At 43.9% G+C, this 14,022-nt stretch overlaps 1 protein-coding gene across 10 annotated transcripts in view; it reads left to right on the top strand.

The window, feature by feature from the left end:
• Positions 1 to 14,022, top strand: part of ZC3H13 (zinc finger CCCH-type containing 13) — a 119,433-nt gene that overhangs the window by 21,234 nt on the left and 84,177 nt on the right. For 6 of the 10 annotated variants that reach the window (XR_013274616.1, XM_077483233.1, XM_077483229.1 and 3 more), the window contains 3 exons: positions 727 to 869; positions 2,965 to 3,122; positions 10,870 to 11,067. Coding sequence is in view for 9 of the 10 variants with exons in the window: in XM_077483233.1 (XP_077339359.1) it covers positions 727 to 869; positions 2,965 to 3,122; positions 10,870 to 11,067 (499 nt within the window). In the remaining variant the exon portion in view is untranslated. The remainder of the gene's footprint in view (positions 1 to 726; positions 870 to 2,964; positions 3,123 to 10,869; positions 11,068 to 14,022) is intronic. The other 4 variants (XM_077483237.1, XM_077483234.1, XM_077483236.1 and 1 more) reach the window with 1 other exon arrangement.

Raw genomic sequence — 14,022 nt, 5'->3', positions numbered from 1 at the left:
TGCTTTTGTCTGACTAGGGGTGCAACGGATCGTCACCGATCCGTGATCCGAACGGGCCACGCCGTTTGGAATCGGCACATGCCGCGATGTGCTGAGTGCGCCACAGTCTCGGCATTAGAAAAAGCCGTGGCCACGGCCATCTTGGTGCACCCGTCGGCCGTTTTACAATGTGATCACTCCGTCAAATGATGTAAACAAACCGGCGTCATGATAACGCTGGTTCCTCTCTCCCCTCTGTGTACAGATCTGTACAGTGGAGGGGAGATCCGATGGCAGCAGTGCTGTGGGCTGCATCTGTAGTGCCCACAGCACTGCTGTGAAAATTGCAGTCAAAGCCATTCCTCCATACCCTGCCGATACTCTGCCATACTTGGTAATACCCAGCCATGCTCAGCCAATATTAAAGTGGAGGAGATGACGTAGATATTACAGTGGGGGAGATGTATATTACAGTGGACTATATGGTGGTGGAATTTTCACAGGTTTTTGCAAATTCAATTATTTGCGATCGGAAAAATGATTTGATCCGTGACTCTGATCCGAGGAACGATCTGATCCGTGAGTTTTTTTTTTTTTTTGATCCGTTGCACCACCTTGTCTGTAGGCACCCACCAAGCTATATAATTGAGTCTGAGCTCCTAAACCCATCATTAAAAATCCAGCAGCTGTTTAAATATCTTACAGTGAGACCTAAATACAAAGCTTCCTATTTGTTTTCTATTACAGTAGATTCAGATAATGGTGATGGCAGTTATGACTATGACCACGAATTGTCATTGGAAATGAAGCGTCAGAAGATTCAGCGAGAATTAATGAAATTGGAACAGGAGAACATGGAAAAGCGAGAAGAGATTGTCATAAAAAAAGAGGTATTTCCAAATCTTTCAGGCCAAAAAGATTGATTTGCATATTTCTATGAAACATGATTGCTTTATTTTATAAACCATCAAAGTAGCACTAAATTCCCCTAAAGTGGTGTTACAGCCTCGTTTGCAAGAATAAAAAAAACAAATCCAGTTATACACATGAACTACATAATTCATACATAATAAAGTACAGAGTGCTTACAATTTTAAAAAATAGATTAACGTGCAATCAAGCAAACCTTGATCAAGTTTATAAAGAGATAATAGTTGGTAATGGTGGCTAACTTAAGCTGTGAAATGTATGGCTTTTAGGGGAAAAGAAGATGGGACCCCCCCCCCCCCCAAATCCATACCAGACCCTTGTCTGAGCATGAAATGAAGGGGAACCATACCAAGCTACATGCCCTCAACATAGGGGATGGGCCGCTTTGCTCATGTTGATGAGGCCAAGGACCTCTGCCCCACAACCCTGGCTTGGTGGTTGTGGGGGTGCACGGGGTAATATTGGAATCTGGAAGTCCCCCAGATCCTCGCCCCACCATGTAAATGAGTTTGGGGCAAAAAGTCTCCATACTTATTCACCAAAAGTCATAAACACGAGCCAAATTTTGTTCTTTAAAAAAAAAAAGCCCCCGTTGTAAATCTATTGTCAGTCACGAATGCCAGCCACAGTTCTGCATGGAGGAAAAATAATATGCAGTCTGCCGAACACGAAGGCTCCTGACACTTGCCATATGACATGATTTGCTTCTTCCCCAAGCAAAGGAGTGTGGTCACCCGGGGATGTCACCGGGTTACCTTGCCTCTGACTGCCCTTGGAGCCCACACCTTATAGGGGTGGAACTGTCCAACCACTTCATTGGATGAGCCAGCCCCTGTGATGTCCCAAAATGGTCCTCTGTGACCACGTCTTATTGCATCATAGGGTGTGGTCTTCATGGTAGGTCCAAGGTGACCCCACCCCTATGATGTCATAGGGCATGGTCCTAGAAGCGTGGCCTGCTGGGTGGTTAAGGGTTTGGTATGGATTTTGGAGGAGACCCCAATGACAGCAGTGATGACTCATCATCGCGTCAGGGGTGCTCCGATTTTTTGATGTTACTTTGAGCGGTCGCTAGATATAATAACAAGAGGGAGAGGGTAACACTAGTGATATCCAGAGTGGCCAAATATATTTTGTTGTCTGCATCTGGGAGCTTACTGTGGCTGGAGAAAAAAAATCTTCAGCAACTGTGGGTTTTGGAAGCAGGCTTGAGGCAGTTGATCTTTTACTCTCCTTCTATGGCATTTTGTCTAGAAAGTTTCATGCATCACTGTTTTTGAGGCATGTTGCTGCCATGAATTTACATTTTATATATATATATATATATATATATTTTTTTTTTTTTTCTTAAAATTGTAAGTTTTCTAAGTTTAAACATGATATATATTCTCTATTGTAAATAAAATATGGGTTCATGAGATTTGCAAACCATTGCATTCTGATTTTATGATTTATACAAAGCGTCACTTTTGGAACTGTGGTTGTAAATTTGTATGGCTTTGGAACCTGGAATTCTCAATTGTAGAGGAGACTTAAGCTGGCCGAAGACTTTTTAATTTTTTTTTTTTCTTAGCCAGCGGGCTGAATAAAATAAGATTTCTCCATCCACACAAACGAGGTGGATTGAGTAATCAATCAACTTCCGTTGAACAGGGACGGCCACACACTGATTGAAATTAAGCTGTTCCTTGTTGAAGCAGCCAAATTTTGGCTCAGAATATGGCCAGCTTTAGTCTGTCCTGAGAAAGGTGAGAATTATTTTTTTTTAAGGTATTTTGCCTTCTGCTGTTATGGATCTTTGCATTCCTTCTCCTTTTAGACTGTGTTTTCTCAGACTAATTGTGAAGAAGTGTAGACACACAGTTGTGTTTCTGTGGTTGGTGAGATTAAATGGCAGATCTTGGAACATAAATATGCTTGTCTTCTTCTTTTCCCCCCCCCCCTGTGCCCTTCTAGTAGCCAGGTTTCCATCCTTATTTGTTACCGATTAAATTTCCCATTGCTTGGATGCTTGTAAATATTCATAGATCTAATTCCCAAATTTGTTTCTGATAGATTTCACCTGAAGTTGTAGCAAAAATGTCTCCCTCACCAAGTAAATCTAGCAAGTCTCCAAAACGCAAGTCCAGTCCAAAGTCCAATAACCCCACCAGCAAGAAGGAAAAGAGAACCTCCTTAGGAGCATCTCCACCACCTTCAGATTTACCAACCAGGTCAGTTTAAGGCTTTTCCTTTTTTGTGTGTGTGTGTGGTTTTTAAATACCAGATCATGAATTTTTATTCGTACTAATGTTGTTTTTTTTTTTTTTTTTTTTTTTTTTTGTGAAAGGCAGAAAAACACCTGTAATTTGCCCCAAAGAAGCTCATGTTCTTTTTTTTGAGCTTAGGGCATTTTTCACACCTTTTGCTTCAGGTGACCAAACGCTCAGATGTGAACAGGTGCCATGAAATTAATGGGATTTTTCTTGTTGGATGTTTTTCAGACCAATTTTTGGGGGCGTTTTTATGAGCTGAAAACGTTTAGGTGTGAATGCAGCCTTAGTGTGATCCCAGACACTGTATGTTGAGATCAGGGCTCTGTGGGAGCCAAACCATCACTTTCAGGACTCCTTGTTCTTTACACTGAAGATACAGTAGTTCTTAAAGTGGTTGTAAACCCTTACAAACCACTTTGACCTACAGGTAAGCCTAGGTTAAGGCTTACCTGTAGGTCCAAGAAATATCCCCTAAACCTATACGGTTTAGAAGATATTTACCTGAAGACAGCCACCGCTGTCTATGGCGCGCAGGTGCACTGGGTAAGCCGCAGATCACGGTGATATGCCGCGAGTGTCGGCTCCCGTGTGCATGCACGGGAGTGACGTCATCACTGCTCCGGCGAATCACAGCGCTGGAGCAGCGAGACCCACGGAAACCCACCAAGAAGATGGACGCTCTTAACTACAGGGGACAGCGGTGACATCGCTGGCTCCTGTGTCAGGTAAGTGACACCTAATGGACTACTATGCGATGCATAGTAGTCCATTATGATTTACCTTTGCAGGGAATCAAAGAGGAAGTAAACCTATTAGGGTTTACTTCCTCTTTTAATATTGGCTGTATGTTTGGGGTTGTTGTTTTGCTGCAGAAAATTGTGGCCAGTCGCACTCCTCCCTGATGGTATGACATGAAGGATAGGTATCTGCCTGTATTTCTCAGCATTGAGGACACCGTTTGTCTTGGCAAAATATTCAAGTTCATTTGCAGAAATACAGCTACAAACTTAATGAATCAAGATCAATGGTGTTGCGCAGTCCCTTAGCATAATGTGAAATGCCTCAAACGGTATTATAAAGCAAAAAAAAAAAAATAGAGCTTGAGTGATATTATTTTAAATTAGTGTCCATATAAGGCTAAATGTGCAATCCATTTTTTTGATCTGTTGGCATTCAGTGTGAGCATTTTAAGTAAAAATTGTGTGGTGACCAGTATTAGTGGAAGCATTGTGCTCACAAAACACACCTTTTTTAAATCAAGATCAAATAAGTGTGACGGAGTACAGAGAGTCTGTTTCCTAGTGATTAGGAACAGTGATATCGCACTGTACTCCCCCGACAGAACGGGGAACTGCTTTGTTTACATTTGTGCTTTTTTTTTGGTTCAATAGACTTCAGTGGAGAAGCTGCAGATTTTTTTTATGCGTTTTCCCGAGTTTTCTTCCAGGACAGCCCTTGAGAGAGGGAGTCCCTCCCATTGACCCAGGAAACACATTGCCACAGTTCAAAAGGCGGTCCCTGGTCAGTCATTTGTGTTTCCTCTGTTGGAGGAACATGTTGTCAGGAACCAGGAGTAGGACTCATCTCTCATGGGCTGCCTGAAGGGAGCAGAGCTGCACTTGGGGACCGGGTCCTATCCAGCGGCTCCAGCTTAGTCCTTACCTTCATTATCTTTGGGCTCAGGTACCGTCCAGCTGATTGGAGCAGACCTGCTACCCCCCCCCTTTCCCATGCTGAGGTGTACCAGTGGCAGGATGATGCCGGTTTCCCCCAGGAGCGTTGCGTGGATCTGTCTATCTCAGCTCCTTGTTGCACGGTGGGGGTCGGAGACGCCGAGTATTATTTCCGGCGGGATTGCGTCATTACTGTGTGCCGAGACTTCAGGTCTGCTTACATGGTGGGTTTAAAACCAGCTCTAGCCACTTACTGTTTGAATTCAGGTTGGCTCAACTAGAACACCTAAAAGCAGGCACGCCTAGGGGGGAGCTATTTAAAAACATTCCCTATGCTTTTCAAGGCAACAAGTTTCAACTCTGACGCATCTACTGATTCCATAAATTTTACGACTAAAATGGCAGCGCTTTCTGTCACAAACGCGGAGGTCGGTATGGATGAAAACTTGGGGTGGGGACACTGCATCTAAAACACATCTGTGCAGTGTCCCTTTTACAGGAGACTTAGTCTTCGGGCCTGAACTTGATACCGCCTTAGGACGGCGGATAAAAAGAAAACCTTTCCCACCAAAAATAAAAAAAAATTCAAAGAGAATTTTTTTCGGCCCTCAAAGGAACCCTCCAAATCGGAGGAGGAGTTCAAACCCAAAAAGCACACTGGACAGGACAAAAAGGAAAAAGGGGCACACTTTTTAGCCGCCCCAATCAAGACCCTAAACCTCAGTGACCTCAGCGTCCTTGTGGGGAGGTAGGTAAATGAATTTTCTTCCACAATGGGAAAAGACAACCTCAAGTGAATTTGTCTTAAACATTATAAAAAGAGGTTATGCGCTGGAATTTCACAGCGACCCACCCTCAAGGTTTCTTGTAACAAAGCTTCCAACACACTCAGAAAAGGCCAGGGCCTTACCCTCACTAATAGGGGAGATGGTGGATCAATAGGCATTGACCCCAGTCCCTATTCAGGAACAGGGGGACAGTTTTTTTCCTCGCACGTTTTTGTGGTAAAAAAGTCGTCAGGAAATTTCAGACTAATCGTGAACCTCCAACCTCTGAACCACTCAGTCCGTTACAAAAAATTTTGGATGGAGTCCATTTATTCAATAAGGAATCTCCTCCAGAAAGAAGTGTTTATGGCTAACCTGGATTTAAGGGATGCCTATCTGCATATCCCAATAAGGAAGGAATGCCAGAAATTTCTTCTGTGAGCAGAGCACTTCCCTTCGGACTGTCATCCTCCCCGAGAATCTTTACCAAGGTTCTCAGGGAGGCACTAGTTCCGTTAAGACTCCAGTCCAGTCTCGGTTATTCCCTGTCTCAGGACTTGGAGTTAACACAGCTCAGCCAATTGAGTCAATTGGGGTGGATTATCAGTCAGGAAAAATCCAAAACTACCCCAACACAGGAGATCCTGTATTTAGGTTACAGGATCAGGTCTGTAGACCAGAGATTAGTCCTGCCGGCAGAGGATGTCTTTTCTTCAAAGCAGCCCCAAATGTACAGTAAGGGAGGTGATGTCAGTGGTAGGCCTTATGACAGCAGCCATTTCAGCCGTACAATGGCTAGGTTCCACCAAAGGGACCTTCAGTGGTTCTTGTTGGAACAGTTAATGGGCAAAGGTCTGGGAGAAGAGCTATCGATCCCCACAAAAGTAAAACGCTCCCTCTGGTGGTGGAAGGACACAGAACTTAAAGAGGAAGTAAACCCTGATGAGTTTACTTCCTCTTTCATTCCCTGCAAAGCATAATGGACTACTATGCATCGCATAGTAGCCCATTATGTGTCACTTACCTGACACAGGAGCCAGCAAAGTCACCGCTGTCCCCTGTAGTCCAGAGCATCCATCTTCTCGGTGGGTCTCGCAGCTCCGCCGCTGTCATTCAGTGAAGCCGCGATGACGTCACTCCCGCGCATGCGCACAGGAGCCGAGACGCGCCGGCATCTTCGTCATCAACGATGCCACGCTCAGTGCGCCTGCGCGCCGCTGTCTACGGCGCATGCGCCGTAGACAGCGGTGCCAGTCTTCGGTCAAATATCTCCTAAACCGTATAGGTTTGGGAGATATTTCTTGGACCTACAGGTAAGCCTTAATCTAGGCTTACCTGTAGGTCAAAGTGGTTTGTAAGGGTTTACAACCACTTTAAACAAAGGTGTTCTCTGGGTCCTGTTTATCACATCAACACTGACCACGGATGCAAGCCCATCTCAACTCTAACTGGGCACAGGGCAGGTGGGCCCCAGAAGAGAATTATTTCCTCCAATTGGAAGGAGCTAACCACAATCCTCAGGGCTATCCTAGCCTTTCAGACCACTATACAGGGTCACCATCTACAAGTCCACTCGGACAATGATGGCTGTAGCTTATATAAACAAACCGGGAGGTACCAGAAGTCCTCGGTTAATGTCGGTGGCCAGACACACATTTCAGTGGGCAGAATCCAATCTATGATCCAAGTCCTTGCAATACACTTGAAGGGGGAGCTGAACGACACTGCAGACTGGAGTCTACAATGAGTTTCGATTCAGGAATGGTCTCTACACCCAGAAGTGTTCAACCTTATAGCAGCTTACTTGGGAAGGCCATTAGTGAACCTTTTTGCAAACAAAGAGAATGCAAAAGTTCAAAGTTTTTGCTCGCTATGCCCAGGGGATCAGCCCTCGGCAGTAGATGCCTTATAAACTCCATGGACCTTCAGCCTGGCTTATGCGTTTCCCCCTCTTCACCTCATCCCGAGGGTTCTAGCGAAATTCCTCACAGAAGAGACATGTTTAATCCTAGTGGCACCATTTTGGCCCAAAAGACCATGGTTCACAACGTTGCTACAGTTGACAGACCAACCTCCTCTGAAACTTCCCTGCAGACCGGACCGCCTGTCGCAGGGACCTCCCTTTTTTTTTTTTTTTTTTTTTTTTTTTTTTTTTTCATCCACAGGTAACCATGCTCAAGATTTCAGCGTGGTTACTAAGGAAGAAATTTTGAGTAAGGGCCTGACAGAAGGGGTAATTCAGACCCTACTTCAGAGCCGTAAATCAGTCACCAGAACTATTTATAGGAAAGTCTGGAGGAAGTTTTAATAGCTGGCTGAGTAACCGGGAGGAGAAAACATGGATACAACTAATATTCTACAGTTTTTCCAGGAGGGTATAGACAAAGGTCTGACTGCTAGTACTATTAAGGTTCAGATAGCAGCCTTAAGTGTATCTAGAGAAATGGTTACAGGAAGATCCTTTCATTGCTAGATTCTGTAAGGCAATTTCTAGGCGTAAACCAGTCAGTCAACAGAGCTCCATCCTGGGATCTAGCAGTTGTGCTAAAAGACTTCTTGGGGTCACCTCTCAGAAGCCTATCTAGGACTAATTACATTCAAGACGGTACTTCTTGTGGTAATCGCTTCAGCCCGTAGGGTTAGTGATTTCCAGGCCCTTTTCATCAGAGCCATTTCTACAGATTTTAGAGGACAGAGTCATCCTAAAGACGGACCCTGGGTTCTTACCAAAGGTGGCATCTTGTTTCTATAGGTCACAAGATATTCCCCTCCCTTCATTTTGCCAGAATGCATCAAATGAGAAAAAGACCATTTCATTTATTGGATGTGAGGAGGTGTATCTTAGAATATCTAAGGGTAACCAACCCATTCAGAATCTCAGATTCGCTTTTTGTTTTTTCCAGACAACGTATAAGGCTATGAACAAAGATCCTCCTGGGGGTATTAAAGCCCACTCCACAAGGGCATTATCGGCGTCTTGGGCAGAAAGAGCTGGTGCCACCCTGGAGCAAATATATAAAGCGGCCACATGGGCAAGCTTCTCCACCTTTTACAAGGCATTATCGACTGGACTTAATGCCTAGTCAGGATCAGGCTTTTGGGAGGAAAGTCCTCCCAAGCCGTGGTCCTCCCTAATCTGGTGAGTACTTGGGGATCCTCTCAAGGGCTGTCCTGGAAGACAACTTGGGGAAAACTGGAGTTAGTACTTACCGGTAACTCCTTTTCCAATGGTCCTCCAGGACAGCACGATCCCATCCTTTTTTATTATGTTGATGTACTAAGGTTATTACCTGTCGTGATTATATTTTTTACAGTTCCATCCTTTGGTTCTTGGTAAATGACTGACAGGGGACCTTTTAAACTGTGGCAATGTGTTCCCTGTGTCGATGGGACTCCATCTCTCATGGGCTGTCCTGGAAGCCCACTGGAAAAGGCGTTGCCAGTAAGTACTATCTCCAATTTTTCCCCACGATTTAAGTTTTGTGGATTTTAATCTGACCAACAACAAATCTTCCAAAAAAAAAAGAAAAATCGCATTAAACTGCAAAAAGCACAGAAGAAACGCTTGGGACGGGAGTCACTTTGAACTGGGTGCTTGTGGAACCCAGCTTGTCTTGGAGAGCTCTGGACTCTCCTTGTCCAGCTCCACCGCCCCCTCCTATGTGCAAGTTATGCTTTGTCTATTAGGGGCATAGGGTGACTGAGGACCCCAGTCTGATCTGCACTAATCAGACTCAGCGTTTTGTGTTAACCCTGTTATCCAGGGTGCTAGATGTGTGGTTTGTGTTGAAAGAATGAAGGGGCCCTTTAACTTGGGACATATTTTTGAACAATATCCCTCAAGAAATATATGAAGATGAATGCCACCTTTCGTCTTAGACCATTTCTAGATAGTTGTGGGGTTTGTCATGTGTTTAAGTGCCTTGTTCTTTTGTTTGTCTGCCTTGGAAGCAAAGTATTATGGCATGTACTGTATATGTGGATTATAAACTTTTTTTTCTGCACCCCAATTTTTATGTTTTTGTGCATAGTTGAGTTGCTTGGTTTTGTTTAAGTCCTCAGGTATGGGTTTTTAGCAGCAATTCTTCCATGAAGACCACTTCTGCCCAGACTTCTCTGTACAGTAGACAGATGTACCTGGATTTCCTCTGGCTTCTGCTAGTTCTGTCCTTATTGCACCGCTGGAGATCTTCATGAAATAAGCATGCCGTGTCTTTTTATATGCTGCATTAAGTTTGCTTAACTGAATGCTGCTTCTATGGTCCTCAAATTTGCCCGTCTTTGTGCTTCTTCAAAAGAGCTTGAACAGCACATCTTGAAACCCCATTTGGCTTTGAAATCTTTGCTCGGGACAGGTCTTGCTGATGCAGTAGAACTACCTTGTCTTGCTGCTGTGCTCAGTATTGCCATGGTGTATGACCTGTGACATGAAACGGACTTCCACAACCTCTCCTCCTTAGTAGCAGTTTTGGCTGTTCCTTACCTAATTTTAAAGGGGTTGTAAAGTAAAATTTTTTATTTTTTTAAAATAACAAACATGTCATACTTACCTCCACTGTGCAGCTCGTTTTGCACAGAGTGGCCCCGAACCTGCTCTTCTGGGGTCCCTCGGCGGCTGTCTCTGCTTCCTCCCGCAGGTGCTTCTCACGTTAATGCGAGCTCCCTCGCATTGGTGAGAAGCACTGCGGGCGCGCTCCCGTGATACAGCCGGTGGCTATAGCCGCTCGCTGTATCACAAGGCCCCGCCCCCCGGCGCGCTGCGTCATTGGATGTGATTGACAGCAGCGCGAGCCAATGGCTGCGCTGCTTTCAATCCATCCACTCCAGCCAATCAGCGGCCAGGCTGAGCGGCGAAGAGGACGGCGGGGGCGAGCGCGGGATTTTCGAGGGGTCAGGTAAGTAAAACGGGGGGACTGGGGGCGCCGGCAGTGTGAGATGTTTTTTCACCTTAATGCATAGAATGCATTAAGGTGAAAAAACATTTACCTTTACAACCCCTTTAAGCCTCTCGCACAGCTGTTTCTGTTTAATGACTGAGTTTCAACCTACATATGAAATTGATCATTTAGCACCTGCTTGATATAGTTGGTTAATCCATACACCTGACACTTGTGCAAGTGTAAGAATTGAAACCAAAGAGTAGGCACACCAAATTTTGATTTAGATTTTTTTATTTATTTTTTTGTTTACTTGTAAAAATTCAGTCATGTTCTAATTATGTGTAAGGGGAACACCACCATAACTGTGTTTTGAAATCTACCGTAGACATTCCAAAGGAGCTCAAAGCAAGAAGAAAGGACCTCGGACTCCAAGTCCACCACCCCCAGCTCAAGAAGAAGTTCCTGTTTCGAAGAAACACAAAGATAAGCATAAGACAAAGGATCGTGTTGAGGAGAGAGTCAAGGATGTAAAGGAAAGAGGCAGGGATGTTGAGAAGCACAGAGACCGAAAAGACAGGCTAAGGTTTGTCTTCTTTCTGTTACCTGTTAATAATTTCTTTGTAATAGCATTACTATTTAGCTGTTCTTTTAATGGCACTTGGGTTGTCCCAGGAGATCCTGACATAGGACCCACCCAGAATGACCTTTGCTGCATTGGCTAAATTGCTTCCACACATTCCTGGTATGTTTGCGATCTGTGCTCCATAAGCTTCAATGTAGGGCAGGTGAAACATTGAGGGGTCTAATAGATTACCTTTAGAATCACTTTAACCACTTCAGCCCCGGAAGATTCGGCTGCTCAATCCACCAGGCCATTTTTTTGCGATATGGCACTGTCGCTTTAACTGACAATTGTGCAGTCGTTTGACACTGTACCCAAACAAAATTGATGTCCCTTTTTTTTTTTTTTTTTTTTTTCCCCCCACAAATAGAGCTTTCTTTTGGTGGTATTCATCTCTGCGGTTTTAATTTTTTAGAGCTTTTTAAACAAAAAGCGACCATTTTGAAAAAAACACAATATTTTGTACTTTTTGCTATAATAAATATCCCCAATTTTTTTTTCCTCTGTTTAGGTCGATATGTATTCTACATATTTTTGATAATAAAAATTGCAATAAGCGTATATTGATTGGTTTGCGTAAAAGTTATAGCGCCTACAAATAGGGGAAAAATGTATAGCATTTTTATTTATTTTTTCTTCATTTTAAATTTTTTTTTTATTATTGGGACTGCGACATGGTGGACAGATAGGACACTGTTGACATTTTTGGGACCATCGACAATTATACAACGATCGGTGCTATAAAAATGCACTGATTACTGTGTAAATGTCACTGGCAGGGAAGGGGGTTAACCCTAGGGGGATCAAGGGGTTAACTGTTCCCTAGTGTGTGTTCTACCTGTAGGGGGGATGGGAATGACTGGAGGAAATTAAAGATAGTAGTTTCTAGCTAGTAGGAACTCACGATCTCTCTCCTCACAGAACAGGTGTGTGTGTGTGTGTGTGTGTGTGTGTGTGTGTGTGTGTGTGTGTGCGCGCGCGCATATCCCAATCCCTGTTCTGGCTCTCGTGCCCGCCCGGTGGTCGCCACGGCCACCGGCACCCCTGCAGTGCAGCCAGCGCACACTTAAAGGTACAGACATACAGCTACGACTGTTCACAGGATTGTGCCGACCTACTGCAGTATATTGACGGCGGCTGGTCGGCAAGCAGTTAAAGGATAGAGGCATTAAGTTTGTGATTTGTACCTTAGTAAAAACAAGGAAAACCACTTCCAGCAAGATCTTATTGTACCTGGAAATCTTATTTTGCCTGGTGAGAATGCAGTCAATTCGGCCCAGGAGATGGGACTTGGCTTCTAGGCCCTTTTTTAAAAGTTAGGTTGACCTTATTCATCCTCTTTGCTTCTGACATCACAGTCCCTTGTAAAAACCTTTATTGAACGTGTTTCTCTTATTGGGCCCCTGTCTCAGCACCTTAGTTTTTTTGGGACCCTCATTCTCTCATTCTTTAATAGCTATCTCATCTGTGAAACATGATTGGGGGGGAGAGACGGACCTCCTAATTATCCACAAGTGATTGCAGACCCACCTATTAGTTTAATGGTTGTTTATGCGTAACAACCAGTGGGGTCAAGGAGTGTGATATTAGAAGAATTTTTTCAGTGGAACTTTAAAGTGTGAACCGTTGCCATGCTGTGTTAAACAAATGGCATTAATAATGGGCCATCCCGGGTTCTTACCTGGACTTACTGACTTGCATTTACATTCTTTGTCACCTTAAGGCTTACTACGTGCCTCTCATTTCCTGCATTCCAATGACTGGCTTGCGATGGACACTTTGCTCCCTAGCTCCTATAACCCTTCTCTGGATCATTGGGGAGCATTTCAGTTATCTCATTAAGGTCCCTTTCAAACTGGGGCTCCATCGGCAGTAGTAAAGTGCTGGTAGTTTTAGTGTCACTTTACTGCTCTTATGGCGGCGCTTTTCGGGCCACTAGCGAGGTGCTTTTAACCCCACTAGCGGCCGAGGAAAGGGTTAAAAGCCACCCACAAAGCGCCACTGCCGAAGCACTTTGCAGGTGATTCAGCAGCACTGCCCATTGATTTCAATGGCGGGCGGTGTATACACCACTCCCGGACCGCCCCAAAGATGCTGCTTGCAGGACTTTTTTCTCCGTCCTGCAAGTGCACCACCCCAGTTTGAAAGCACTCGGGCTTTCACACTGGAGAGGCTTGAGAGGCGCTTTACAGATGCTATCTTTAGCGCTAAAACGCCTGAAAAGCGTCCCAGTGTCCCACATGTTTGGGAGAGGGCCCAATTTGAAAATCCCTTTCCACCTCATAAGACTTTCTTTTGGAACTTTTCACGCTCCATCTTATCCCTCCTTTCTTGCTAAATTGGAAAGAGATTTATAGGTAACTTTTTCTGACCCTCAAGTTTTTATACTTTTTTTTTTTTTTTTTTTATTTTTTTTTATTTTTTTTTATTTTTTTTGCTATCTCTTTTCTGTACTACCCTCTTTCTATAATTGAAAAAATTGTTGGGTGTGCACAGATCCAGGTAGGCTTGAGTATGTTTGACTTTTGTACATTTGTGCTTACTATGGTCTGAGGTTGTCTGAGCACAAGTTCCTTTCCTGCAACCACTTGGCATCCAAGAGGTCTTTCTATACCCATTGTACCAAGTCCTTTCTCTTTATTTAGATATACTTTTGACATCTCCGCACACAGATTCTTGTTGTTCATTATGGTTTTTGTATGTCATACTGTACACCACCTGTTGATATTTGTATTCTTTTATAAATGTACCTTTGCAGTGGACTGGAATAGTTTCACTTGTGTATGGAGTCAATATTTTTCTTATCTGCTGCAATCCTCTAAATAAAATAAATCACTGGAATTGGTATTGCTGAACACTGATTCTAGAGATGCAAAGAAGATCAAAGATAATTTTTTTTTATTTTTTATATAGAAC

Source organism: Lithobates pipiens, unplaced genomic scaffold (assembly GCF_037356315.1).
Source record: "Lithobates pipiens isolate NorthernLeopardFrog02 unplaced genomic scaffold, aLitPip1_a1.2 Scaffold_16, whole genome shotgun sequence".
Classification (NCBI taxonomy): domain Eukaryota; kingdom Metazoa; phylum Chordata; class Amphibia; order Anura; family Ranidae; genus Lithobates; species Lithobates pipiens.
This window is presented reverse-complemented; position numbering and strand designations above follow the sequence as displayed.